The following is a 27,228-nucleotide window of genomic DNA, read 5'->3' on the forward strand; positions in this document are numbered from 1 at the left end:
GTGTCTTTCCTGACCCTTGTAGCTCCAGTAAACGCCCCTCACCAGCCTAATTAAATGCCGTTACTTACTTCATAATATGTACCCCTACCTAACATTCTGGTGTATTTACATCTACTGCTGTCATCCACACTAGAATGAGGAATCTGCAGCCACGACATATTTGTGAAATGAATGAATCTCACAATCTATGATCTAAATATCATTATGCCCATTTTTCAGATCAGGAAGCTGAGGCTCAAAAATGAAGTCAATTATCAGGTCTCCTCACGACTAAGTGGCAGGCCCCAGGTTGAACTCAGGTCAGCCTGGCTCGAGGCAGGGCTCTCAGACAGCGGCTCTCCTGTGCTGTGCAAGGCCTCCAGGGCCAGGAGAAAGACCAAGGGTTCTGGTTTCCTGTGAAGACTCATCTGAAGACAGAAGCCCCGGAATAGGAGTGTCTAAAGAAGTATCTAAGAAGTTTCGAGCACAGCAGCCCCCCCAGACTCCCAAGTCCGCCATGACAGGGACACGAGTGGAGAGGAGGGAGAATGGAGGGCGTACCCCTTAAAAATTGCAGGGGCATGTTTCATAGCCAAGTCCAGTCCAAAGACTCCCTCAGGCCAGCCTGGGGCTGACCCAGGAGTCCAGAAGGGCTGCCACAGTCAGCCCTGGGCATTTGCTGTGTGCCAGGCCCTGGGCTGTCAACTTCATAGCCTTCCTTCACTCCTGGCAGTCGCCCTGTGATTGTCCCCATTTATTAGATGAGGAAGCTGAGACCTTACAGCTGGAGATAGAGAGAACCAGGATTTGGGCCCAGGGCTCTGCTCCCACACCTGCTTGGGCAAGCATTACTCGTGCAGTAGGGTGCATTCCCACTGCCCAGGTAAGGCTCACCCCAGACCCCAGTGAAACAGCTCAAGTCCCAGACTCCGTGGCATGAAGGAAGGGATCTTGATGGGAGAACAAAGAGTCCTGTGGAGATGGAACAAGCACGTGGCATGAAAAGACACAGTGACAGGTGCAAAACAGAGGCTTTAATCCAAACAGCAATGAAGGTGCGAGGGGCTCGGGGCCGTGGGGGCACAGGAAGGAGGGGCCCAGGAGGCACTGGTCTAGACCCCAGGAGAGGCAGGCATGGAACCTCTCCTTGGAAAACTGTCTCTGTGACTCATGTCCCAGCTTCCGCCCAGGCCATCAGCCCACATCCAAGGGTCAAGCCCCTGAACTGTGTTTCTTGGGTGCTCCCCCTTCTCAAAGGTTATGTGGCCCCAGATACGAGGAAGGGATAGTGAGAATAGGCCTGGGCTTGGGCAGGGGAGAGTCTGCAAGAGCCAGGCCTGGGAGCTGCCCTAGAAGAAAACTCTGGAACCGGCATGCTGCTACCAGTATCCCTAACCCCTCGGGTAGGCCTCCGGAGCCCAGGCCAGCTGCCCCTCCTCAGAGCCAAAGCCCGGGCTCAGGGAGCCATCACTAGCTCATTCTGGAAGGCCAACAGGTGAATTCAGGGAGGTGGGAGGACAAGGGAGTGGGCTTTCGAAGCCCTCCTGTGGCCAGCTCCCCTCCCCACCCCACTGCCACTCCAACCCGTCCAGAGAGCCAGGGAAGCAGGGCCAAGGGCCTGGAGAAGCAAGCAGCAGTGAGGAGGGAACAGAAGCGGCCCTAAGAATGTACCGAGAAGAATCCAGATTCTCACCAACCAAAACTGGCCCCAAGCCCCACCCCTCCCAGGCAGAGCACGCTTGGCAAAGGCAGGCCTCACCCAATCAGCCCTGAGCAAGTCCTGCTGGGCCTCTCCCAGGAGCCCAGCGCCCACCCCAAGGGCAGCTTCCAGAGGCTACTCTAGGGAGAGGACAGGTGTGCCTATGGCAGGAAACCCCGCAAAGCCAAGGGCCAGAGAACAGAAAAGCTGGATGAGGCACTGGACACAGGTGCCCGCAGGCCCAGGGGCAGCCGTGAGGAGGAGCTGGGAGGGTCACCGGCCAGAAGCGCCAACGCTGCCCACTGCCCCACGCCAGCCCGGCCTGGCCACCAGCCTCAGCCTCCAGCCCTCAGGACACCCAGACGGCCGCCCCAAACATGGCTTGGGAAACTGACCCACCCTGAAGGGAGCAAGTGCTCCAACCCAGAGAAAGGCAATGGGACATGGGAAGGGAAAGCAACGGAAGCAGCAAGATACCTCCCTCTCCCCACAGTGGTGCAGAACAGCAGGTGTCTCCAAAAGGGCCTGGACAGCAGGGAGCGGAAGAAGGCGGGGAGCAGGGGCAGGGCCCAGGGACCGTGTCCCAGCCCCTCTTCTTACCTGTCCACCACAGGGGAAGTCAGGAAACTGGCCATACTTTGGTCACTTCTCCCAACTTGGGTCCTTCAGCCTTATGCCCCGAACCTTCCTCAACCCTGCGCTCACCACCCACCCCAGTAAACAGCCTCTCATCAAACAGAAAGAACAGAGGGAGGGGGTGGGAGGGGGCGCAGCTGGGGTGGGGAAGGGCGGGCACAGGGACTGCAGCCGGGACGCTCTGGCTGCTCAGCGCCTCCTAGCACGAAGTGACAGGCTGGATGGGTAGCAGGCTCCCGAACTTGAAGTGCTGGATCACGGGGAACTTCTCCAGGCACTGTGAGGAAGGAGGTGGGAGAGCGGAGAGGTGAGGCCTGCACTGCACCTGCCGAGGCCTCATCGGGCCTCCCAGGGACCCCTGGACAACTCTGGGCACTCAGAACAGCACAGTTCCCAACGGTGTCCATCCAGGGCCCAGGCAGTGGGCCAGTCTCAGAGCTGCCCCCTGGCCTTTGGGAAGGACAAGGCTTCCTTCCTGTTCCCGACCACCCCCTCCCATCCAAAGACCCCACTCCATGACAATCAGATCCACCAAATAATGACAATGAGAGTGAGGAGTGGGAGTGGGACAGGGAGAGGGAGAGGCAGCCCAACCCCACAAAGCATAAGCCAAGAAGAAAGTCAAGTGACATCACGGCCCAGAGGGGGAGTTGGGACCAGAGGCAAAAAGAAGGTCCCCGATCACTGGGGACCTTCTAGCCCAGGTCCTAGCCCTGGACAAGAGGTGTGGGGACACCGGGACACAAGCATGAGAAGGGCCCAAGACCTATTTTCTCCAATTTTCAATTCTTTGGACGGAAAAAGGCATCTTGGCACTTCACAGTGAGACAATAAGAACCAGCTGACAGCCCCCCACCCCCAGGGCAATTCCCAGCAGCCCTGTGCGTGGGGCAGAGAACAAGAGCCCTGAGCAGGGGGGTGGCCCTACTCCCCAAACCCTGCCCACCAGTGCCTCAGCCCCAGAGCTCTGGCAGAGGGAAGACGGAGAGAGCAACTGACCTACCACAGCAGGCAGCCGGACCGCAGGCCCGCACCCCTCTGCCCTCAGGCATGGGACGTGGGGAGGCCCTAGCTCCCAGCACCGGCCCTGCTGTGCCTACTGCACAGGCCCTGGTCACCAGCGAACTCTGAGGCAGCAGCTCCAGGCATCTTCGGATCTGCCTCCTCTCACAGCTTTGGCCACAGAAACTACCACAATGTGGTGGGCACCTCCCGGCTGGGGTGGAACAAAACTTATGGCCTCAGAGGGGGTGAGAGCCCCATTCTGTGACTGGGGTCTCAACCTGAAACTACCTTCGAAGGGCCAAGGCATGCGGTGACTGGCCCAGGTTCCCTCAGTTCCACGACCAGCTGCAGAAACGAGGTTGTCTCAGGCAGCTGTGTATCGGGGCGAGGGGTAGTCCACAAGGACCGAAGGGAGGCCAGAACGTGAGCAGGGAAGGAAAACCGTTTGTGTAGTGGAAGGACGGGGAACCACGCTCAGTGTGGGAGCAGGACTCCAGGCCACATCCAGGCTCCCAGGCCTGGGGCAGAGAAAGTGGGGAGCAGGCAGCTGGGGGTGGTCCCTGGTGGGGAGGAGGAGCAGGAGCAGATCTAGGCCACAGGGAAAGGCAGCTGCCATTGTGCTTATGTCATGAAGGAAGTGGTGGGAGTTTGTAAAAGGGGGAGCCAGGGCCCTGGAATTCCAGAGTCAAAGGTCAACCTGCTTCTAGCTCTCATTCAGAGAGAAGCCACAAAGGCAAGAGGCTTAGGGGGAGGGGGCAGGGGCAGAAGTTCTGCCCACTCTGCCCTCGGGGACCCTGCACAAGCTTCCCTGGGGCCACAGGACAGGAGAGGCTCCAGGGCTGACAGCGGAAGGGGCCTCTCCGGTGAGGCCTTTCTCCCATCTAACTGTGCACCTGTGTACCAGGCCGAGCCTGTCCCCAGACAGACCTTCAGGTTCGAGGCGCAGGCCTGCAGGCCCTTCGGGGCCTGGTGACTCCAGAAGGAGCAGAGGCTCTCCGGGCCCTGAGGAGGTCCTTCTGAGGGGAACGCCAGCCCAGTGACAGCCCTCGGCAAGGACACGCCCCGCCACACACAAGGGCCCTGAAAGCATTTGGTTCTTCAGTTCAGAAAGGCCAGACAGCTTGGAAATGTACAGTTGGTCCCAAATCCTGAGGCACCTAATGCCAGCTCAAGTCCCCCTCAGCAGCCAGCTCTGGCTGGCAGGCCTGGCCTTGCTAACCCCTTCCAGACTTGAAGACAGGTGGGCTTCGCCCGCAGACCGAGAACTGCCTGAAACAGCAAGTGCTCCCCTTGGGCCTCCCCTTGGGCAGGGAGCATGGGACCCCCTGGACTCTCAGGGACCAAAGACTAAGGGCCACCTGCTGGAGTCCGACTGTCACAGAGAACTGGTGTTCCTCCACTAAAGTCGGGAGTTCAGCACTGTCCTGCCAACGCGGCTTCCGCCACACAGCGCCTGGCAAGGCTGCCAGCTCACACTGTGCCTGTGCACCCAGGGCTGGCACTTTCCGTTTCAGAAAGGACACTCGGTCATCTGCTCGTCTCCCTCTGTCTGAAGTGCAGGTAGTTTTCAGTCACTGTCCTCCTAGTGTTCAACATCCGCAGAAATACTGACAACTGTTAACACCTGAGGCTGTTTTGTCCTGGCTGCACTATAGCCAGTTCCAATCTTCATTTGCTCCTCCCTCATCCTGTCAACTCAACAGTTCTTCTGCCTCTGGAAGGGGCAGGTCGAGAAGGGTGGCAGGGTCTCCTGGTCTGCCTCTAGGGGCCCAGGTCACAATAAGTTTAGTCACCCAAGTGAGAGCCTGCAGGAAGGACAGCATTTAAGACCCAAGCAGGAAAGGCACCCGAGTCCTGCCTGGGGTGGGGGTGGGAGGCTGAAGGGGGCCCTGAGCACAGCCCCCAGCAGTGGGGAGCGCTCAGCAAGGTGACTGAGTTCCGCCTCAGCACCCACTGGGGGACTGGTGGGGGCAGGGGGTGTCAGGAACCACAGGACACCCAGAGGGCAGTGAGAGAGCCAGAGCAGAGTGCTGGCGGCTGCCTGGAAGGTGCAGCCCAGCTAGCCTCCTCTCAGATTAGAGAGGTATGTGGGCTGGAACCTAAACACAGGATGTGAAGTCCAGAGGAAGGGGATGGAGGGGGAGGGGCGGAAGGGAAAGAGGGGGCTAGGCCTGGTCAGTCCCAGCACCATTAACCCCTTCAGGGCCATGCAGAGCGAGCCAGGCCCAGCCACAGCAAGCCGCAAACCCCCTTTTGTCTCTGCCCCCCGACTCTGTTGATGCGATCTGAGTAGGCTCTGGGTGTACTGCAGCAAAACCCTGAGAACCTCCCTTCCGCCCGCCACGGAGAGGGACGACCAAGAGCGGGATGGGCACCGCAGACAACATCTGAGACGCCAGCCTGAGGCGAAAAGAGGAGACTGGGGATCCGCTGCTCCAGGTGAGGGACTTCACATCCAGGCCCTTCCCTAGCCACGGTCAAGCAGTTCCAGGACTGGTCTGCCCAAGATGTGGAAGCAGCAAGTGGGAATGACAGGGTGGAAAGCAAATGTCTCCTCCCCACTTGCAAGAGAAAAAGCCACCTCGTTGGCTGGAGAAGGGCACCATGGACGAGGAGAGAGGTCAGGAGCCCCCTCAGGAGCTGGACAGCTGCCTCCCAGCAGGGGCAGCTCCGGAACCTGGACCTCTCCCTGCCTTTCTGACTTGAGCAGGGAAGACCACCTGAAGTGGTCAAATAAAAATGCCAGCTCCCACCTGCCCAGCGATCAGACACCAAAGTTTGAGAAGCACCACTTTGGGTCATGCCTTCAAAGGCTAAAACCCTTTCCCAAGCGTGTTTTCATTTCTGTGTCCCCACAGGTGACAGCTGCCAGGGGCCTCCAGCCATCTGACAAGTGGGAATGGAGATTTCCCCCTCCCCCCACCAGCAGCAGGGCCTTGCCTCACTCAGTGCAGAGCTGGGCCTCAGTCCAGTGCTTCTTTGACAACCCATCCCACAGATGGAGATTCTGAGGCCACAAGTGTCAGCGGAGCCGGCCTAAGATTCAGAGCAAACCAGTGGAGTGTGGAGGGGGGGGAGCAGCCGAGGACCGGGAGCGCCAGCCAGCCAGCCCCCACTCACCTCGGCCTTATACATGCGGATGAGACCCTGGTTCACTTTGGACCAAGAGGGGACAGCACTGATGTTCCACAGCTGGTTGGAGTGCTCGGCAAAGGGACCCGTCTTCATCTGGAAAAGAGTCCACGAGCTAGAGAGGTGGCCTCCTGGGAGCCCAGCCCTTGCTCCCCTGCAGCGAGGTCAAGCGTATATACACACACACACACACACACACACACACACACACACACACACAGATGCATGCACGCATAAACGCACGCACATACGTCAGCACGCACGCATGGGGACCAGGCCGCACACGCATACAGGCACACAGAAGTGCCAGGGACAAGGGTCCCCCTTAACCTGCAAGATCCACTGGGAAAACATAAGCCCCACAGTCACCCTTTTCCTTCCACAGCCAAAAAAAACGGGGCCTGATTCCCACGATCCACTAAATCGAGCAACCTCAGAAAAATCAAATCTCCATCCAAGCTCCTGGTGCGGCTCCCTCCGAGTTCCTGAACCAAAGAAGGTCCCCCCAGCACAGGGACCCTCCCCCATTCAGATATCCGCAGGAGCAGCCTGGACCCCGACCCCCCAGCCCAGCCCCATATCCAGGGTGGGTCTGCCACAGGGCACTTGGTCTCCACCTGCCACTGGCAGAGGTGGAACAGTCGAGGGAGGGGTCAGCTTGGAGGAGGGCCAAGGGGGTCAGACCAAATCCAGGCACTGACTGCAGCACATTCAGGAGGAAGGTCTCTTTAGAAAGCCAGCCTGACCTCGACAGGAAGTGTGAAAGGGGTGGCAACCACAGCGGCAGGGACAGGCAGGAGCAAGGACAGCTCCACTCCTGGTCCCTCCTCTGGCCAAAACTCTGGCCTCGGGGAAGGAAGAGAGCAATTCTGCAGCAAGCCCCGGGGAGTTACCGTGACATCAGAAGCCACAGCACAGAGACAGGGAGTCTGTGTGCCTGAGTGTGCCCCTCAGACAGCATGAGGCCAGCACATTTGCACAGATTAACAGGCAGCTCACGGTCCCCTTCTATGCTGCCTCCCTTCCCCGGCCAATAAGCAGTATTGATGCTGGGGAATCAGGGTCCATCCAGCACCTTGAGCCCCAGGCTTCAGAACAAAGTCTGCAAAGCAAAGAGGCTAAGCTGGCAAGGAAGCATAGACTTGGACCCTGAGTGTATGGAAGGTTCCAGAAGAGGCTGTGCTGGAGGCGGGCCTGAGGGAGAGCGATTCTAGGGAGAAAGGAGGGGTCCAAAGCTCTCTCTGCATGTTGGGCATCACAAGAATAAAGGCTCACAATCCCACCACCCTCACCCCAGCCCCTGCCCTTTGGCTGTGGTCTCTGCCCAGTGCCCCACTCCCACCGGCTTCTCCATTTCTCCAGTAAGGGCAACTCTTACAAAGCTCATTTTTACCCCTGTCATCTCCCTCCCCTGGCCCAAAAGCCTGTCTCAACCCCCCAGGTTCAGTAACAAACTCCTTCCTCCAGCAGTGAGGCCACAGCCCACGTTGCTGGATAAACCCACTCTGGTGCCCACGGGGCTTATCCTGTGCCAGTCTCTTCACCCAGAATCTTTCCCCTCCTCTATCTAAAGCGCCCTCCTCCAGGAGGGCAACCAGGCATCCCCGCCTGCAGTGGGCCTGGCCTTCACAGAGCTTTGTTCCAAGGATCCCACTCAAGCAGGCTCCACCCCCATCCCTCCCCATCCCCCTCGCCCCGCCCCTTCCCCATGCTCTCTGCACCTTTGGGACAAGGGCCAGGCTCCAGCCCTCTCTTGCACACTTCCAGGCCCTGAGCTCAGGGATCATGGGAGCTGTGTGACCAGTTTCACTCTGGTCGGGGCTCCGTGAGCAAGCCACCCAGGAGGCACCCTGCTTTCTTCGGCCCACAGCAGCAGCTCCTGGGGAGTGCTCAGCAAGGCAGGCCTATGGATGCTGGGAAACCAGAGGCTCTGCTTCCTGGGCCAGCCTCACCCACTAAGGGCATGGGGGGGAGGGGGCGGTCTCTCTAGACTGCTGACAGAGCCTGAGCTCGAGAGCTTCAGTGGCTCTGCCCTCCCACCCATGGGAACGCTAGAGATGCTATTTCTCTAGAGGGGCTGCCCCATTCCCTCCCCCAGACCTTCAGTGTCCCAAGATCTCCTAAGTCCTTCAGAAGGAGACTTTGCAACTCTGGGAAAGGAAAACAGATGAGGGGGAAAAAGCAATGGGAGCGAGAAGACCAAAAAAAAAAAAAAAATTAGCTCATTCTAGCCACAAAGGGAGAAGAGAAAGAGCGAGAACAAGCAAGCAAGCTGCAGTCCCGCAGTGACCCCAGGGGAATCGTGTGAGTCAGAGCAGCCATATTGAGCAGGAAATTACTCACAGACGCTGCGTTCCTGCCTCTCCACTCCCAAGAGAATCGGCCTTTTGTAAATGGTTCCTCTGTCAGTAACTGAGGGGGGATGGGGCGGGGGTGGGGGAGGCTCTGCACAGCACCTTCCTGTCAGCTCCTTCCCTTCCAGCTGAAATCTGATCCCTCCCTTCCCAAAACTCCAAATTTAGAAGCCAGATTGAAACTGAAATTCTTTTCCTGCCTGCCCTGGGCTCTTAAAGGCGCCAGGGCTGCATTTCCTGAGGCAGCAGAAGCCCTGTGAGATGCAGTCCCTCGTCTGCGATGCCCACGGGTAGCTGCCCAGGTCCCAAGCTGGTCTCCCAACCCCGTAGGAGAGCGGGAGGAGAAGCCTGGTTCCATTTCCAACTTCTTGTTTGGTTTCCTCTCCTGCTTGCACCAGCCCTAGTGATCCCAGGTCTGCAGAGGGAACACCGCCCCCTTCCAGACCAAAGCACCCAGAACCCCACACGGGCCTCCTGGTCCCGGCCAAAGTGTCAGACCTTGGGCCTCCCTTTGTTAGGGGGTGCCAGGCCAGGTGGCTCACTCACCAACTAAGGGCTGCAAAATGCAGGACTGAGGTGGGCAGGGGAGGGGTGGCGGGTGGCCCAGACACAAGTTCTGGAGAACTAGCACTACGTGCGCTGTAATCAGCAGCCCGACCAAGTGGGTGAAAAGGGGCCCTCACTACTGTCACCTCGGCTCTCACTACCTGCTAGCGTCCAGTGTGTACCCAAGCACCTAGACCCAAAGTGAACAGCAGGCCTTGCAGAGGCTGCGGAACAACCCGAAGTCTAGGGCCTGCCCCCGTTCCCAGTTCAAGCCTCTTCCCCAGTAAATGTTACTCGAGCCGTCTCCAAGTTCAATGTGCCTTTAGTGCCACCTAGTGGCCACTGTAGGATTTTTCTCTAGCAGAAGAACTGGGTCTCAAACTTTGTGAAAGCATTTGGGTTTTTACACCAGCATAACCAACCAAACAAACAAAAACACAAAGTTTTAACCTGGATTCAAGTCCCATATTCCCTGAAGCCCCACCTGGCCTTCCTCCTTGTTAGTTACTGACAGGGACCCAGGGGGTTGGTCTACCACCCGGCGGAGCCAAAACAGCTTAACCGTCTACCCCCAGTAAGCAAAGCCACAGCCGAGCAGAGAAGGTGCACCACCCCTTTCCCTCCCCTGCTCCTCCTGGGGTCTTCTGGGGCTCCGAAGATCCACGAGTTTCACTCCAGAGAGAGCAGCACGTGACTGGCTTTCTCGGCAGTGAGCCAGGCTGCCCCGGAGTCCTTCCGACCTTGGGCCGGCTACACTGCTGAAGGCAGCAGATCTCAGAATGAAGCGGTGGCCGCCCAGCCCTCAGTCCGGGGTCCATTTGCTGACTTGGAAAAACATGTCATTCCCCTCTGGCCTCTGGAGCTTGGTGGAAGCCTGAGCTGAATGCTGACCAGGGGGAGCCTGGAGCTACGGCTGCTTAACCAGGCTTCTTCCCCTTTGCAGGGGGGCTCAGAATAGGCAGCTAAGACAGCAGTCCCACAGGTGGGGGTCCACAGGTAGCCAGGCGTGGCACCGAGGCCAGGAGACATGCATGTGGGCATCAAGAAAGAAAGGAGGCAAGACCCTCTCCAGATAGGAGAGCCAGGGCACCCTCTGTAAGTCTGCGGGGGCGGCGGGTACTCAGCAGGGAGGACGCAATGTCCTGGTACCTCCTGGAAGAGACGCCCTGAGAGCAATGGGTCCCTAACTTTCATGTGCAGTCACCTAAAAGTATGTTTAAATACAGGTTCCTGGCCCTTGTCCCCCAAGATTCTGATTCAGAACGCTGGGGTGGTGCCTAGGAATGTGCATTTAACATGATCTGCAGACAATCTTCAGGGAGCAGTTCAAGGCTGCACTGTCCCCTGCCTTAGCAGGGGACAACAGCGCTGTTAAACCACCCCTGTGGGGTGGGCTGGGGATCCAGGCCTGCTTATTTACACCTCCAGCACTATCCTTGGCCCACGTCCTCAGGCACTGACAGATGTGCCCCTGCAGCAGAACTCTGTCCTGCTGTCTGCTCCAGGATCTCTCCAACTCCTGCCGTGGTTTCATACACATGTCCCCAAACGTGGACCTTGTGGCACCACCTGCAAGATGCTGACACCCATCCCCCCCTCCGACCTGCTGCATCGGTCACCAAGTCCAGCTAGTGAGCGAGTCTTAGTCCCGCAGCGCAAGGAGAAACCCCGGACCCCTGATGGGGAAGGAGATCTGGGCGGTCAGGAGATGACCTGACCTTGCAGAGGCCTCGTGGGGCTTCCTTTTCAATCACCTGCCTCTGGGGCCAGGCCTGCCACCTGTGAGCGCAGCTCTGGCTCCTGTCCAAAGCCACCAGCCTCCGTCCATTTCAGCCTGGAGGCTGCCGCGGGCTTCCCGCTCCCCCTCCCCTCACCTCAGTGATAAACAGGATACACTCCAGGAACATGTAGTCCTTGTGATTCTCGTTCACGGCCTTCTCATCCACAAAGTGCCTGGGCTCCAGACACGGGTGATCTGGGAACAGCAAAGAGTGCCGGCTTCAGAACCAGGTGCTCACGCCACCGGGGCACCTCACCCCACACAGGACCGCGAAGGAGCAATAACCGGCCTTGTGCGTGTGTACATTCTAGTGTAATAAGCTCCAGCTCTGCCACTTGCTGGCCCTGCGACTCGGTCCCCTCCTCTGTGCAGTGGGGATCAGCACAGTACCTCCCCTGCAAGGCTGCTGAGTGCCACCTGACACTCACGGTGCGTACACAGGTGTCAGTCAGTGCTGGCAGAGATGCTTCCCAGGGGCACTGAGAAGATTTGGGGAGATAATCTACCTGAAGCCCTTAGAGCAGCGCCTGGCACAGAGCAAACACTCAGCAAATAGTCACTTATTAATCCGAGTTTGTCGGCAGTTAGTGCTACGTGGAAACAGAAGTCATCCCCGCCCCCTCACCCACTTCAGCTTGCACGTGGGAAAGTGGGAGAACCACCAGAGTGGGCCCCGAGCAAGCAGCCCACCGTCCAGCACTTGGTGGCAGCTCTCTGATGGCCCCACACACACGGCTCAATGATGACAGTGCATGACGTTGGTCACGAAGTCAAAGAGCCCCTGATTTTCAACCTAAAACCCCACAGCTGCTGCCAGGAGCTGGGCACATTTCACACCAGTCCATTCTGCGCCAGGCAAGGGCCCCAGCTCCAGCCCATGTCACGTCCCGTTATCTCGGTGGCGCTCTGCCTCCGCCTCCCTCAGCCTGCCACGCTGGCGTGGCAGAAGGTCGACAGCTCGCAGCCTCCGTGAATAGCCAGTCTAATGCCTGCTTTACAAGCTGTCACTGTCTGGGCAGCAGGAGAAGGAAGGAGGGGAGGGGGGCTGGGGGGAGGGACACAGAACACACTCTGGAGAGTGGGGGAGTACGTGCCCCCTTCAGTACCTATCAGCTGCGAACTGCCCCATATGAAGGGCAGAAACTGGAAGTCATCCAGGCCCCACACGCCCTGGCTGCCCGCTGGCTCCATCCTGTATGTTTTCTGGAGTTTCCGCATCACCTCAAGGTACCTGCACAGGAGGATGGGGAGGAGAGGGGAGGCAGCAGAAGTGAAAAAGACAGTCCCGCTGGAAGCACAAGGAAGCCGGAAATAAGCACCTAAGAATGTGCCTGGTCTCTATTTCAGTGAAAACCTACACGCACAAGTTATGATCAGCTGGTACTCTCAAAATACTGTAGCTTTCTTTTTTTCTCCCACACTCGGCCTGCTTTTGGCCCAGGAAAGGGGCAAAACACCACCTGGGAAAGGGAGTCAGGGCCATCAACTCCTGACAACGTGAGCCCCTTGGCAGGAGTCTCAGCTGCCCTAACTCGGCCTTACCCATCGGAAAGTGGCTAGGAAGTGAAGAAGCTTGTCTCCTAGGTCCTTTCAGCACCATCCTCCAAGGAGCTATGTCCAGTCCTCGTGGAGCTTCAGCACTGGCATTGGCAGTGGGCCTGCAATGGGCACCATCAGCGCCCTCTGGGGACTGAAACTCACCTGTGCTGCCAGGCAGGTGGTTTGGGTGGTGAGGGGAGGAGGTCAGATCACAGCCTGACCACCTGGGTTCACCTAGCTGTGTAACCTCAAGTGAACAGATCTCGTTTCTCTGAGCCTCAGTTTCCTCATCTAAAAATGGAAATGACAGTTGCTACTTCCTAGGGTTGTTGTGAGAATTACAGTCTTGCGCCACTTAACGACCGGGATGCGTTCTGAGAAAGGCATCGCGAGGTGATTCCGTTGTGCGAACATCACAGTGTGCGTCCGCAAACCTCGATGCTACAGCCTAGTAAACGAGTTGTGTGTAAAGCGTGCCTCCGCGTGGTGAACACCATGGAAGTGTTAGCGGTCGGTGTGTAACCTTTCCTTCACTTGTTTTTACTTGAATTTGAACTTGTTGGAAGGAGGAGGCTTGGACACGCCATCCACAGCCAGAGCTCGATTAGGACAGGACGAGAGAACCCTCCAGCACCCTGTCCCCAGTCTGACCGTACGGAGGAAAGAGACCCCCTCGCTCCTCCGCCCACTGGCAGCCACCCCTCCTGCCCTCCTCTCACTCACCGATTGAACACCTTAAAGACAATAGCTATTTGGTCATCCACCCGGAGCACCCCAATCTTGCAGAGACAGCAGAGGAAAGCAGCAAAGGCTGCTTCATGTCCTGGGGGAGTAAAAACAGCCGAGGTTGACAGTCTTCCAGAAAAAGGAGTGGGATTGTTCTTGGTCTCACCAGTGTAGGAATCACGGATAACTGCCCCCTCTAAGAAGGGAGGTCAACATGAAAATAATGGGGCCTCTTCCCCATCTAGAAAGACCTAGGGTCTTTTAAGAACCACCAATACTATAATTCTACTCCGAAAAGGCCCAGGCTGCTGACTTCTTAAAACAGGCATTACATTTCATTTTGTAGGTTTATCTCACTCACCAATTCCACCCTATTTATTGAGCACCTACTATGGGGACAGTCACTGTCGGTGTCAGGCACTAGGGAGGAAGGCCCCATCCTTGTTTCATAGCTTATGACAGACATTAAATATACAATCACTTCTATGATTCTAGCTCTAAAAAAGGATATCGTGATAATTGCAGGATATCACAGGCAGACCCTGACATAAGGTTCAAGGTTTCCCTAAGGAAGTAATGCTAATTGGAAAGATGAATAAGAATTGGCAGGGCATGGGGGTGAAGAAAGCAGAAAGAGCATTCTAGCCAGAAGAAACAGTGTGTGCAAAGGCCCTGAGGCAAGGAAACAATTCGATGTGTTTGAAGAACCCTAAGAAGGCCAGTATGGCTAAGGCAGAGAGCAAGGGAGAAAGTGTAACAAGGTGAGATTAGGGATCAGACAGACCTGAACAGCCATAGTAAAAAGCTCAGACTTGATTCTGAGAGCAGTGGGGAGCCACTGAAGGCTTCTCAGCAGCTCACATTCTAAGCAGGGTCACATTACAGGGTCAAAAGGCACGCCCCTTCCTTTCCCAGTCACGTCAAATAGGAACGGTCAGCACTACAGAACCCACTGACTGGACCCTGGACTGAACCCATGGTTCATAGTGTCATAGGAAATGTATTTGGAGGGAGGTGAAGAGAAAATATTTTAGTGACTTCCTGTCCTAGCTCTGCAAAAGGAAGGTCTTTCCAAGGGCCTGGAAGCTTGTGAACTGTTACTGTCACCTGCAGTTTCTGATCATGAGCAGCCAGAGTCCAAGTCACATCACTGCACACCTGAGAGCACCTGAGAGTGGAAGAAAACCCCACCCCCTGCTGACCTGGCCACTCTCCCCTCCAGAGTCTTTCCCTGTTAGTCTTAGTCATAGCTCTACCCCAGAAAGTCTCAAAATACTTGATAAACCTGTTTGCTAGCAACACAGGAGCAGACACAAAACTTCCCCAGGGCCCAGGTCCAAGGGGGCCCTTCTCCGGGCCTGCCTCTGTAGCATGGCTCCTTCTGAGGCTCCCAAGCCCCAGCAACGAGTGTGTGTGTGTGTGGGGGGGGGGGGGGTGGGGGGGCGAAGGGGCAGCAGCATTTGCATTTGCCTGCTTCAGGGTGGAAAGGAGAGGCAAGGCGGGCCTACCAAAGCAGGGATCCTCTCAGCCACCCCCTGACCTAGAGAACACCCTTTTAGGGTGCCCGCATGCTCCCTGTCCTTGGGAGCTCAAGAACACAGGGACCGTGGCTAAGAGCAAGAGGTGTATGGAGAGGGAAGCCACAGTGATGCCAGAGGACACCGACCTCTTTCATTTCTCAAGGCTTCCAGAAGCAGCTGCCTTGAGATACAGTAAGTGCTCAGTAAACCATTATTTTGGAGATGATGGTCTCTCACAGAGAGACCATCTTTAGAACAGGAATCGCTTTCAGCATACAGGCAGCACACGTATGGCATGAGCTCCCCCTGGTGGCCCCAGCCAGGGCTGCAGGGGCAGCACAAGGCCTCCTTGTACCCAGCAGCATTGCACCCCAGGGGGCCCCCACAGGCTGCTTGCTCAGGGGTGCCCCAGAGACAACCCGAGAGCAAAAAGGAAGCAGCCCAAGAAAAGACCACCGTGAAGCGAAGAAAGTGCTGGGCATGGCAGGTACCTGTGCCATAGTCGATGCGCGTGGAGTTCCCCACTGACTCCTTTAGGTAAACAGCCACCTCAGGCACAGCAGCTGCCAGATGGGTGGGGACCACCGTGGCCACCAAGTTTTCTGCTTCCTGATAACACAAGAGACACAAAGTGGTGGCAGCAGATTAGGCAGCATCCTGGTAGGCGGGTGCCCAGGGGCAGCATGTGGCTAGGGGCCAGACTGCCACAGCAGGTGGCCTGGCTCCCTGCTCTGACTGGCCACAGAAGGAAGAGGGGGAAGAACATTTATTCTTACACAACAGACTACCCTGGGGTGGCTTTTCACCTGCTGACCTTTCCTCCAGGTGACAAGGTTCTGGTGGCAAGACAGCAGGGATCTGAAAAGAAGCCATTCAACTCTCCCATTAGGTAATTCATCGACATTCCCACAGATGTCATCTTTCTTCATACTTCCAGCAAGGGAGTTCGCGCCATGTGTCCACCAAAAGACGTATGCAGGGATTACATATGTATAGTAGCCAAAACATGGAGACAACCCACAACTGAGACGTCCATCAACAGGAGAAGGGATAAACTGGTATGTTCACACACTGGAATAGTATGCAGCAATGAAAAAGACCCACTGCCATGCACAGCAATGTGGATGAGTCACACAGACGTAACATTGAGCAAAAAAGCCAGATATTTATATGAAGTTCAAAAACAGGCACAGATCTATCTCTGGGAAAGAAATCAGAAGAGCTGGGGGGATATCAACTAGGAACAGGCACAAGGGTGCTGCTGGAGTGCTGGAATGTTCTAAAGCTTGATATGGGTGGTGGGTGCGAGGGTAAAATCACGTTGAGTTGTATAGCTATAATTTGTCAGCTTTAAGCTACAACTTAATAAAAACCTTTAAAAAAACAAAACAAAAATCAAGCCCATGTGCCATCTTAGAATCCAGAATCAGACCAAGCTACTCTTAGGGAGAGAAAGTGTTCTGCTGGGTCCTTGCGACTCCCGAGCAATTAGGACCCAAGTTTCTCTAAGTTCAGTCTATGGACCCCTGGCATGAGACCCTCCTGGAGACCTGGTGAAAACCTGGATCCACAGGCCCCACTCCAGACCTCCAAACTCTGCTTTTCTAAGGAGGGGGTTGCGATCCTGCATTTGTTTGCTTTAGACAGGTATCACCATCATATGATTCAGAAACAAACACGTAATAAAAGGGATGCATTGCGAAGTCCCCATCCACCCTTCCCTCCTCTCGTCCTCAAAAAGAAAGCGCAGCTTCACTGGTCTTTTGTGTGTCCTTCCAGTGATGTTTCTCTATGCAAACCGAGGAACGCAAACACACTTTCTTCTCCCTCTTACCAAAAGGCAGCTCGCCACGTGCGTCCCAGGCCTTGCTCTTTGACCTGACAATACATCAGAGTCCCTTCCCCGAGTTCCCTGTCAGCCTCCTCCTCTCTTACAGCTGCATAGTGCTCCGCGGGCAGTACTAGTTTATTTAATGGCTCCCCTGCAGATGGACACTTGGGACATTTCAATCTGTTGCCAATACAAACAGTGAGCTACTGAACAGCCCTGTGCAGAGGACTATGCACCCACATGGTGATTCCCGGAAGCCCGCGGGGGCAGAGATGCCAGTGATTCTGATATGCAGGGAAGCTCCGCCCAGCCCAGCCCAGCCCAGCCCAGCCCAGCCCAGCCCAGCCCAGCCCAGCCCCCACGCCTGTCTGTGGCAGCCTCACCTCTTCGAGTTTGGCATACCAGGTCCTGTAGGCCTTGTTCCCAAATCGAGAGGGCTGGTCCACTGGAGGAGTCTCATCAATCCACCTGTCCAGCGTGTTGAGAAGAGCGACCAGTTTCTCAATGGCCTGTTGAGGCAAAGTAGAGGGGGCCAAGCTAACAGTGACCAGTGGCTCCAAGCTAGAGACACAGACGGCAGTCCCAACTGCTGTTGGAAAGTGAACCCAAGGCATGGCACTAACTGGCATCTTCCTTGCTGTCCCCGCTTCTTCCCAACCATGCTCCATATGAAAAAGAGGTCAGGGGAGCATAGCGAGCTTTATCGAAAGGGACCAGCACCAGGTGGAAGGGACAGGTGTGGCTTCGGCACCTGGGTCGTCTCGCTAGCTAGTATCCAAGAGGAGCTGCTGGGTAAGCGCAAACTGCAGCCCTGACCTTCTTCAATAGATTTTTGTGGGGCCTACACCTGCCATCACAGAAAACAGAAATGTAAAAGGAAAAAAACCAAAAGGACCAGTAATCCAGCCACCAAAAGTAAACACTACTAACCTTTTATTAATAACATACTCTTAACATTCATCTTTTTCTAGTGTTTTCTGTTGCTTATCAGGGTGAGAATTTGGAAGGCAGCTGAACCTGCTGGACCCCAATCCCGGCTAAAACACCATTTAGTTGTCGCAAGACCTTGAACAAGTGACTTGAACTCGCAGCCTGTTTCTTCATCTCAGAAACGGGCACGACGATAGATGCCGCCTCAGGCGCTGACAAGCACCACACGGCCACCCGTGAACAGTGCCCGGCACAGGGGAATGGGGTGTGGTTACACACATGGAGTCGAAACACGGCTCACAGGGCACGCACAGCTTTGGAGCCTGCTGTTTCCTCAAGAACCTCATTCCACGTCAAGTGTCAGTACCATTTTATGAGGGAGAATACGTCATTGTGACCGAGTACTGCAACTGATTTACTGCTATCCTTGCTGTTAAAGGCCTGGGTTAGTTCCAATTTTTCAGTACCACAAACAACACCATGATAAACCTGGCAACTCACCTTTGTGGAAATGCTGCGTCAGAGGCACGAACAGGGGTCGCCCCTGTAGGGCTGCCAGTGTTCGAGAGCCCACCCCTCAGGTCTACCTTTCCCACGGGAGGCGGGCCTCAGGAGTGCAACGGGCGTCACAGGTCAGGGCAGCATTGGCACACAATGTTACTCGGTGAGGAAATCAGGTGAGGCTGCCTCTCCAACGTGGCTTACAAAAACGGGCCAAACGTGGGGCAACGAAGGGCTCGGGGAGCGCCCGACGCAGGGGACATGCAAAGTGAGGCGGCGGCCCTGGGAGGAGGGACCCTGTGTCTACTGGGCAGATGGTAGAAGGAGATGCCTCCCAGACTTCCTGCTGGCACTGGTAGGAACCAGCAGGGTGGCTGCCCACAGGAAAAGTTGTGACAAGGAGGGCAAGACATGGTCAGGAAAGCTTCCTGCAGGAAGCTTCCCGAGAGCTGTGTGTGTATTTGGGGGGTGGGAAAGGCGGGCTTGAGCTAATGAATACAAGTTAGCCAGTGTCCCCGCTGCGTAGATCCAGGAGGCACGAATCACATCGCTATCCATGAAAATGGTACCTCCGGTCACTGCTCAACCTGACGGCGGCCCTCCCTCACCTCCCTTTTCCCCATGCTTGAGGCCGGGGAGGAGAGAAAAAGACACCTGTAAGAAGAGAACGTTCCTGTTATATCTGGCTGAGGCAGAGAGCCCGGGTGACAGAAGGCTGCCTTGCTGAAATGTGACAGAGTGCTGCCAGAGCCTGGCTTTGCCAAGAACCAGTAACACCGGTAAGAACAGAGCAAACCTGAGCCCGGGCAGCACTGGACGTGGGAGGGCCGGCGCAATGAGCGGGCGCCAGGAAACACCCGCAAGGCCCAATGCCGGCGATCCCAGCCTGGGGGAGGCTGACGGGAGAAAGCAGCCAGGCCCCAGCTGCCAGCTCAGCTGAGCCAATCAATAATTAAAATGCTCCGAGCTCTTCCTTCTGGAGAGGGTTTGGGGGCTGTCTCTGCTGTCTGGCTAGTTGGGAGGGAAGTGAAAGGGGCGGCACCGTGGGCTGGAGCCCCTCGGAAGCACGAAGTACACGTTGAGCCACACTCCTTCTCCCTAATCCACTGCTTCCTTTTCGGATTTCATGGACAAGTAAAAGTTTCTTCCAAATTTTACTTACCAATTTTTTATTTTGCCCTCATTTTAAAAATCAAACAGAGGGGCAGCCAGGGTATGAGCTCTCAAAAACAAGGTTGCGAGTTCAATTCCCACGTGGGATGGTGGGCTGTGCCCCCTGCAACTAAAGACTGAAAACGGCAACTGGACGTGGAGCTGAGGTGCGCCCTCCACAACTAGATTGAAGGACGACGACTTGGAGCTGATGGGCCCTGGAGAAACACACTGTTCCCCAATAAAAAAATCAAATAAAAAAATCAAACAGAACAACAACAAAACACCAGTCTCCTATCTATTATCACCTTTATTTTGCAAACACTTTAACCCCCAAAGAACAGGACAGACATAATCTCAAAATGAAGGCGAGCCCTCCTAACATGGTGCAGACAAGCTCACATCGCCCATCTTGTCCCTTTGTTGTGGGCAGTCTGGAGGCCCCCCGCAGCCCGGCTGCTCCCTCCCCAGCTGCAGCTGCCATCCCTGCCCTAGGAGGCAGGAGTGACGAGGAGGAGGAGACCTAAGCTGCACCAGAAGAGCCCCCACCTGTGGGCCGAGGCCACACGCTGTGAGCAGGCCTGCTGCTGCCCCTGCCAGCTGTGGGCAGAAGCTGGGAGACCAAACTCGTCCCCTCTGTCCACCAACTGAGCAGCACCCACTGCCCGGCACCGGATGAAGCCCCGCTCAGGAAGAACCCTAACTGAAGCAAGCACACTACTGCCAATGAGAAGCAGAAAACAGCTAGTCACGACAATGTCATCTAGTCTGTGCCAGGCACTGTGCAAAACAGCGCCCTGCACGGGGGATCTCAGCGAATCCTCCCAGGGGCCATGAGTAGGTCTGTGGCTCTTCCCACTCTACAGATGAGGACATAGAGGGTCAGAGGGGACAAGTCCACTCAGCTCAGAAGTGAGAGGTTATCAAAACCCAGTCAGCCTGACTCTAGAACCCCAGCAATTATCCGTGCTGCACACCTGCCAAGAGGGCAGCTCCTGGGCTAAGACAATACCTGGTTGGTGTGGACAGCTACCATCAAAGCCCCAAGGGCAAATAAGGGGCTTGAGAAGGATTTGGAAGCTCAGGACCTGCTGGGGTAATTAGAACGCTCCCCTTTAATTAGCCTTCCCCACCACATTCCCCAGCCCACTCAGCACAGCTGAGCACCCCTTGCCACCGGCTCAAGGAGGAGCCCTCTCTCTCCTCAGCCATCTGTGCCCACGGCGAAAGTCCCATAGCAATGGGTGGGCCCAAGAGGAACCAGGAAGTTGCTGGTGGGCCAGGTCCCAAGAGAAGGCTGTCAATCCCCAGCACAGGCCTGGCTCCCCACAAGTGAGAGAACAGGACTGTGGACATCCAGCAATCAGGGCCCAAGAGTAGGAGGGTTAACAGGGCAACGTGAACCTCAGGACAGGAGGAGAGGCTGGGCCCCGAGGGCAGGGCCCGGCCTTACTCAACAGGCAAGGCTGTGGCTAGAGCATAGAGCAGCAAAGAGAGGCTCCCAGGCCCTGGGGTCTGAGATAAGAGGCTCACGGTGGTTCTGGGCCACAGGAACAGGAATCCAAGAGGCCACTAGCAGCCTGGGACTCAGCCCTGGAAGATGGCATCCAGCAGAGCAAACAGCCTGCAAGACCACACCTTCCCATGGGTATCAGCCTCCCCACAGCTCCTGCCCTCCCTCCACAAACAAGCCTGTCTCTGAAACACAGCCAAAAGCACCCACCTAGCAGTGCGTGCCCTTCAACTTAGTATTTCCACCACTAGGACTGAATCCTTGGGAAATAACTCCCACAGATGCAGGTGCAAGAATATTCAGAGCAGCAGTGCTAAAAGTCTACGGTTACGGAGCAGTTTAAACAAATAAGGGCATGGCTCAAGGAGGCAGCCATTTCCACGGCAGAGAGGAGCAGCTCACAGGACAGGTCTGGGTGACACTCCCCAAACTAACAAGGCTGCCCCTGGGAGTCAGGTATGAGGCGGGCTATGGGAAGAAGTCAGCTTTTTGGTTAATGCTCTACATTTCTATCAGTAATCTCTTCAGTCAGCATGTTTTCCTCTTTTGTGATCTTTCTTAATTTAAAAAGTTACATAAAGACACCAGTTAGCAAAAACGCAGGCTATAAAATGGCATATTTACCTTGATCCAATTTTATAAATATACATCTATTCACAGATTTACAAAGATTAGAAATATCGACAGCAAAATGTCACCTGCACATGTGCTTGGGGACCTTATTTGCAGCACTGGCCCTGCTGTGGGCAGTGAGCACACGTGCCTCTGGGGCTATTTTTGGACAGGCCCTGCGGAGGCTCCCGGCCCTGCCTACCTCAGAGACTTTGTACTCGAAGGTCAGCTTCTTGCCCTTCACACCTTCGTTGAGGGTGAGGATGAATCCGATGTAGTCGGCATACGCCTACCAAACAGAGGGGGGTGGGGCGTGAGACGGCTGAGACCCCACTCCCCCCAGCCCAGCCGGCCCCCAGCTCCACCCGGTTACAAAATTGCTCCAAGCTGCCCCTGGCTCCTAACCCAGAAGCAGGAGCAGTAGGAAGGTCACACCAAGCAGCCACCCCGCCCTCCATCACAACCACTGGCAGGCCAACAACACCTGGGTGTCCAGCCAGTTCACTCTGCTCACTAGTGCTGCCATCGGTTTCTTACACAACAATGTCATGACCTAGATACTATCGCTGTCCCCTTTCTACAAACAAGGAAGCTGAGGCTTCAGGGAAAGTGACTTGCCCAAAGTTTCCCAAGACCGAGATCTCATGAAATGGGGAGTAAGATCCAGGAGGCCAGACTCCACGGCCGAGTCCGTGACCACGGCACTGTACCAGCAGGAGTCCAAGGAAACCACCAAGGGTTCCTCCCCTGGTCATCTTCCAGATGTTTCCTGCACCAGACGGGCCAGGCTGTCTGCCGGCTGTGCGGATGCCCTGCTCCCACGAGAAGAAACTGTTTTCTGCCCATGGCCAGGTCTCTCAGCACACCCACCCCAACGTACACCTGGGCTGCAGGCTGTCCCCAGCACAGGGATAAAAAAGCACGGAGCTGCAGGCCCCTGGAGAGGCAGTTCCTGGGAACAAGCGACTCGTGTTCAGGCTTCTTTCTTCTTCATCCCTTAGCCCCTCACTTTCCTCCTTCCTCCTCATCCAGGGTTTGCGGATGCCGGCAGCACGTGCAGCAGGCCCTGAGATGAGCCGTGAGAACCGACCCTCAGTGCCGAGAAGGGAACATCCTACAGCCTGGTCCTCCTGCGCGTCTAAGGAATGGCTGCAGGGGGAATGAGGGGTCCCCGGCAGGCCCGGTGGGTCACACACAGCCAGCCACTCTCCCAGCCCAGAGCAAGTCTGAACTCTCGTCCTCACTCTGGCAAAGCACGCTGGGATGCAAGGGGAGGGAGCAGCAAGGGACAGCGTCACCCTCCACAGGCCCTGCTCCCACACCGGTCCAGGTCTCTTAGTGACTGAAACTCAGGACACTTTCATGAACATGACTGTGTGCAAAGTCTCCACCGACGCCGCCATCATCATCGTCATCACAAGAATAAAAAAAATCACACCTACTGCTCACTGGATGTCTAGCACTGGGCCAGGTGCATTTTGGGCTTTGAATCATTTAAGTCTCCAAACAACCCATTTTATAGTAGAAGAAACCGAGGCTTGACCAGGTTAGACCTTGCCTACGTCACAAGAAGAGAAAATGGCAGCCCGGGCTTCAAGCCCTGACCCTCTGACCCCAGGTCATGCTCCTGGCCACTGCGCTCTGCTGCCCAGTGAAACTGTGGGCCACAGCAGAGTCACTTGCCTGGTCACAACAGGTCCACGCACTTCGCTGGTGAGCTTCAGAGGGAGTGAAGGCTTCTATTAGGTATGCTCAACACGCACACCGGAAGAAACAGTGGCCAACGCTTCCCCAAAAGTGCTGCTACCTACAGCAGGGCTGGAAAACTTTGCCTGCAAAGGGCTAGACAGTAAATACAGACGGTGCCAAAAAAAGGTGTACACATTTTAAGGAAGGAAAAAACTGTATTGAAATTGTAATGCTCAATACATACCGATAAGAAAAGAATACAAGTCATGTGTACGAATATTTTTGGTACCCCCGGTATTTTAGGCTCCATAGCCCATACAGTCTGCTTCATAAATTCTCAATTCAGCCCTTGTAGCACGAAAGCAGCCATGGACAACAGATAAATGAGTGTGGCTGTGTTCCAGTAAAACTGTATTTACAAAAACAGGAAGAGAGCAGATCAGGCTGGCAGGCAACAATTTACCAACCTGTGGCCTAGACCAACGTAAGCACAGCAGACTCCTCATAAAGAACCTGCCAAACTTGCCAGGGACCTCCCGAGCCTGACTTTTTCTACAGGTGACACTCCCTACCCCAGCCGACCAGACCAGGTGTTGGCACCTGGCCGGAGCTGGCCCCAAGGCCTTCCCTGGGGATTTGAAATTGCCTTTCTTTATCTTAGTCCCGGTCTTTTCCCACAGCCTGACCATAGCCCGGGAAGTATAAGCTGTTAGCATCTGCCCACCACGTGGACTGGGCAGCACAGAACGCTGGTCTACCCCACGCTCTAGGTCCCAGTTCCCAGGTGTTTTTAGACTCAGCCACTTCCCTGCACTAGGATTTCATGTGATCACCTCCTCTCCCTTTGATTACTGGCTCCCCAACTCTGTTGTTACTTGTAACCAAGAATCAAAGTGACCTACTCCATCATTTAGGGTATTCACGTCCAGCCAATATAACAACACTCCAGGGGCGATGGTGCAAGAGAACCAGGAGTAGAACTCTCCAGGGTTACCTGGCCCCGGCGCCCAGGGACCTTCCCACTGAAGCATCTCTGAGTGCTGGCCTGGACAGGGAGGGACCGTCATCTCCCCTGTCACCTCTCTCCCTAGCCTCTAACAGCTCTGGCTCCAAGAGCAAGAAGGATCAGGAGCTCAGAACCCCAGTCATGTCTACAAAACACTGCCTTTGAAAAATCCCAAGTTTCTCATCCCAGTTCTGACCCTACAATGCAGACACTACTGGTACCTGAGAACGCTTCCATTTGCCCATGTCTGGAACCGTATGGATCTCCTTTTTTGGAATGATGAAGTTCTGAGTGGCTGGAGGGATATCCTCCGAAGAATCTGGACAAAGAAAATGAAAAAGGAAAGAGATAAATCAAACCCTCCCTCCAACTAACTCTCTCTCTCTCTCTCTCTCTCGCTCTCTCGCTCTCGCTCTCTCTTAAACCAAGACTACAATACCCAAGCCCTAATGTAAACCAGACAGACATGTACTCCCAGGATAGAGTATTGGCTAGTTGAACCAAACCCACTGGCCTCATGCCATTCCTTTCTCTGCAAGGAAAGTTAAGGTATCAATTGTTGAGGGATAAAAGTGCCAGGAGACCTGGAGACCTAAGGAGAAGAATAGAGAATCTGAGATAAGAGCAAGGCAAACCTCTACCTAATTCAAAATTCAAAAAGCGTCCAAGAAAGAGCAGAAAAACTCTCTTCCTCCTCGCACCTGTTCTGCAAGCCCTGTTCCCAGCACCCAAAACTGAGAACCCCCCTACTATTAGTAAATTGCTATTTTAAGATGCTAAATAAAAAGTTTTGTAGGTCAGGCTGGTAACCTAACCACATTGTTTTTAGGGGAAAATGTGTTCCACATTCCAAATAATCAACTTGCAAATGATCTTTGGGAACAGAGCCCTTTTGTGAGTAAGCTGGAAAGAACTATTTCCTGCAAGGGGATAGCCCTCCTGACATTATTTCACAAGGAGGAAAACCTCCAGGCCAGGCTCTATTGCCAGAGGAAAGGCTACCTTATAGGAAGCATTGCAACAAATCACTGATGAAACACACACACAAATCGCCAGAACATAAAATGCTAAACAAAAAAAAAGCCTTCAAACTCAGGACTGGGATAAATGAAGTCACACCCACAGTCTCTCCAGTGTCAGATTCTGCCTCTGACAAAGGGACCAATGGACAATTGGATCCCCTAAAACCTCTCGGTATAAGATGGAAACATCCAGTTTTAGAGATGTTCCTAAAAAAAAAAAAAAAATCCAGAGAGTAAGTATAATGTGTAATACATTTGGGAGCCAGTCCACATGTACAACCTGTACCACTTCTGAAAAGGTTCACAGTAATCCACACTGACTGACTTACCCGCCATGTCCCATGCTTCGTCCACATCATCTATGGAACACACACTACAGCTCTGTGAAGAAGGTATAGTAGCCCCCATTTTAGGAGATAAGAAAACAGGCTCACAGAGGCTGCGACTGGCCAAGCAGATTCTCTATGTCTGTAAGAGCCTCTCTTACAGAGAGTCTATGTAACTCCGAAATCCAAGGTTTTCACCACTACACTGTCTGAGTTAAGTTGTTCTCTCCACTTGTCCCAAAACAGCCTGTTTCAACTTCAAAGAAGGGCCACGTGCAGGGACCCTGGATCTTCCCAGCCATCGCTAACCTCCAGAGCCTTCCTCTCTGCCAGCACACAGCTTCCCTCCCCCACCCTATGCCCCACCACCATGTTCAAAGACATTCATCTCAGTGACAACTCTGGTTGCCTTGTATCTCCTGACGTCATACCAAGACTTCTAAGAGAACACGCACAGAAGTTTCGTACCAAACAAATGTCAGCTCTTTGTTCATCTCTTTTTTTTTTTTTGGGGGGGGGGCCCTCTTTTGATCTTCAGAGTTTATGAGACCTTCCCAGGGATCACAGAATGCACGACAAAAGAGAAGGACTATCAAATGCTTTCAAAACATTACCTACGTTTGTCCAATCTATTTGCTCCCAACAGAATTTTTAAAGTTTTCTTAGCTCAAGGTGGGGGGGCTGATGAGGGAATGTCAACAAACAGCCTTCCCCTACACAGTTCTCTAAGAGCAGATTCTTTCCCTAGCACCTCCATCCCAGGTATTGGAGATGCACTAGAAAGAGGCCAGCCACAGTGTAAACAGAAGTTACAGATGGTGATGCTCTAGAGACTCATCTCCTTGCACAACCTGCCTTTTTAAATTAGTGGTTTAGCGGACCAGTTTCTCTCAGGCAATTCCCCGCCACTACAAACTCCAGAGGCGGCTTCCCAGAGAGAGGGGAGGTGGATGCGCGGGGGGCAGGGCACGGAGGAGGCTGGGAACCGGGTTGAGCAGGCCCAGGCCCACAGAGCACCTAAGCCCAGCATCCCTCGCGTCGTCCTCACCAGATCAAGAGCTCAATTCAGCACGCGTAGCCCAGACGTGGAAAAGGCCCCCCCCTCTGGCCAAGGCGCTGCCCACCCGACCCACGGGCAGCCGGGGCTCCCCAAGTCGGCTGCTGCGCCCCACCCACCACCCCTTCGCAGCCCCGAGTTCTTGCCCTCCGCTCAGGAAGGTCCCCTCCTCACCACTTCTCCCGCAGCGCCCCTCATCTCTAGTTCCTCCTCCGGGCCCATCAGCTCTTGCCCGGCGAGTTCCTCCATCTCGCGGTCATTCCCTTGCTAAGACCCCCGCACCACACCTCTTCCCCGCCCCCACGCCTGCCGCCGCCCCCGCCTCCCCCACCCCGGCCGGGCCCGACGCGCCCTACCTGGCGGCGACTGCCGCTCGCCTTCAGCCATCTTCCTCCGTCAGGCGCTGGACCTCACTTTTCACCTCCGCACCCACCCTTCCTTTTCCCCGTGCTCAGAGCTTTCTGAAGAGAGATGAGCACCCGCCGGCTATACCCGAAAACCGAGAATTAAAGTCACCCCAGCGAAGGCGACCGCCATGTCCGTGCGGGGCACTCAGGGAGTATGACCAGCAACGGCCGGCTCGCGGCTGCAGGGCTCACTGGGAGGCGGCGGCCATGTTGGTGCGGGGCGCCCGGCGCATGCGCACCAACGGCGGGCTAACCAACCGTCAGGC

At 55.3% G+C, this 27,228-nt stretch overlaps 1 protein-coding gene across 2 annotated transcripts; it reads right to left on the reverse strand.

The window, feature by feature from the left end:
- Positions 1-991: 991 nt before the first annotated feature.
- On the reverse strand, positions 992-27,197 carry PTPA (protein phosphatase 2 phosphatase activator). 2 transcript variants are annotated; one of them, XM_019728805.3, is made up of 10 exons: positions 26,912-27,197; positions 24,372-24,469; positions 21,658-21,744; positions 17,131-17,256; positions 15,408-15,525; positions 13,394-13,493; positions 12,238-12,362; positions 11,226-11,326; positions 6,440-6,547; positions 992-2,591 (listed from the first exon to the last, which is right to left on the reverse strand). In XM_019728805.3, exons 1-10 carry the CDS (start codon positions 26,940-26,942, stop codon positions 2,514-2,516), a joined length of 972 nt encoding a protein of 323 aa, XP_019584364.1. In that variant the 5' UTR covers positions 26,943-27,197; the 3' UTR covers positions 992-2,513. The 2 variants fall into 2 exon arrangements, with proteins under 2 accessions (XP_019584364.1, XP_074187270.1); XM_074331169.2 differs by lacking the exon at positions 21,658-21,744 and having other exon boundaries at positions 26,912-27,081.
- Between the last annotated feature and the right edge of the window lie 31 nt (positions 27,198-27,228).

The sequence above is a fragment of the Rhinolophus sinicus genome, chromosome 16 (assembly GCF_057876585.1).
Source record: "Rhinolophus sinicus isolate RSI-liver-muscle chromosome 16, RSI-T2T, whole genome shotgun sequence".
NCBI classification, from domain to species: domain Eukaryota; kingdom Metazoa; phylum Chordata; class Mammalia; order Chiroptera; family Rhinolophidae; genus Rhinolophus; species Rhinolophus sinicus.

Coding starts and splice junctions, on each gene's coding strand:
- PTPA (XM_019728805.3), bottom strand. CDS start 26,942: ATGGCTGAAGGCGAGCGGCAGTCGCCGCCAG. Junction 17,257..21,657: donor TCGAGTACAAAGTCTCTGAG/GTAGGCAGGGCC, acceptor TTGCCTCAACAG/GCCATTGAGAAACTGGTCGC. Junction 15,526..17,130: donor GGTATGCCAAACTCGAAGAG/GTGAGGCTGCCA, acceptor TTGTGTTATCAG/GAAGCAGAAAACTTGGTGGC.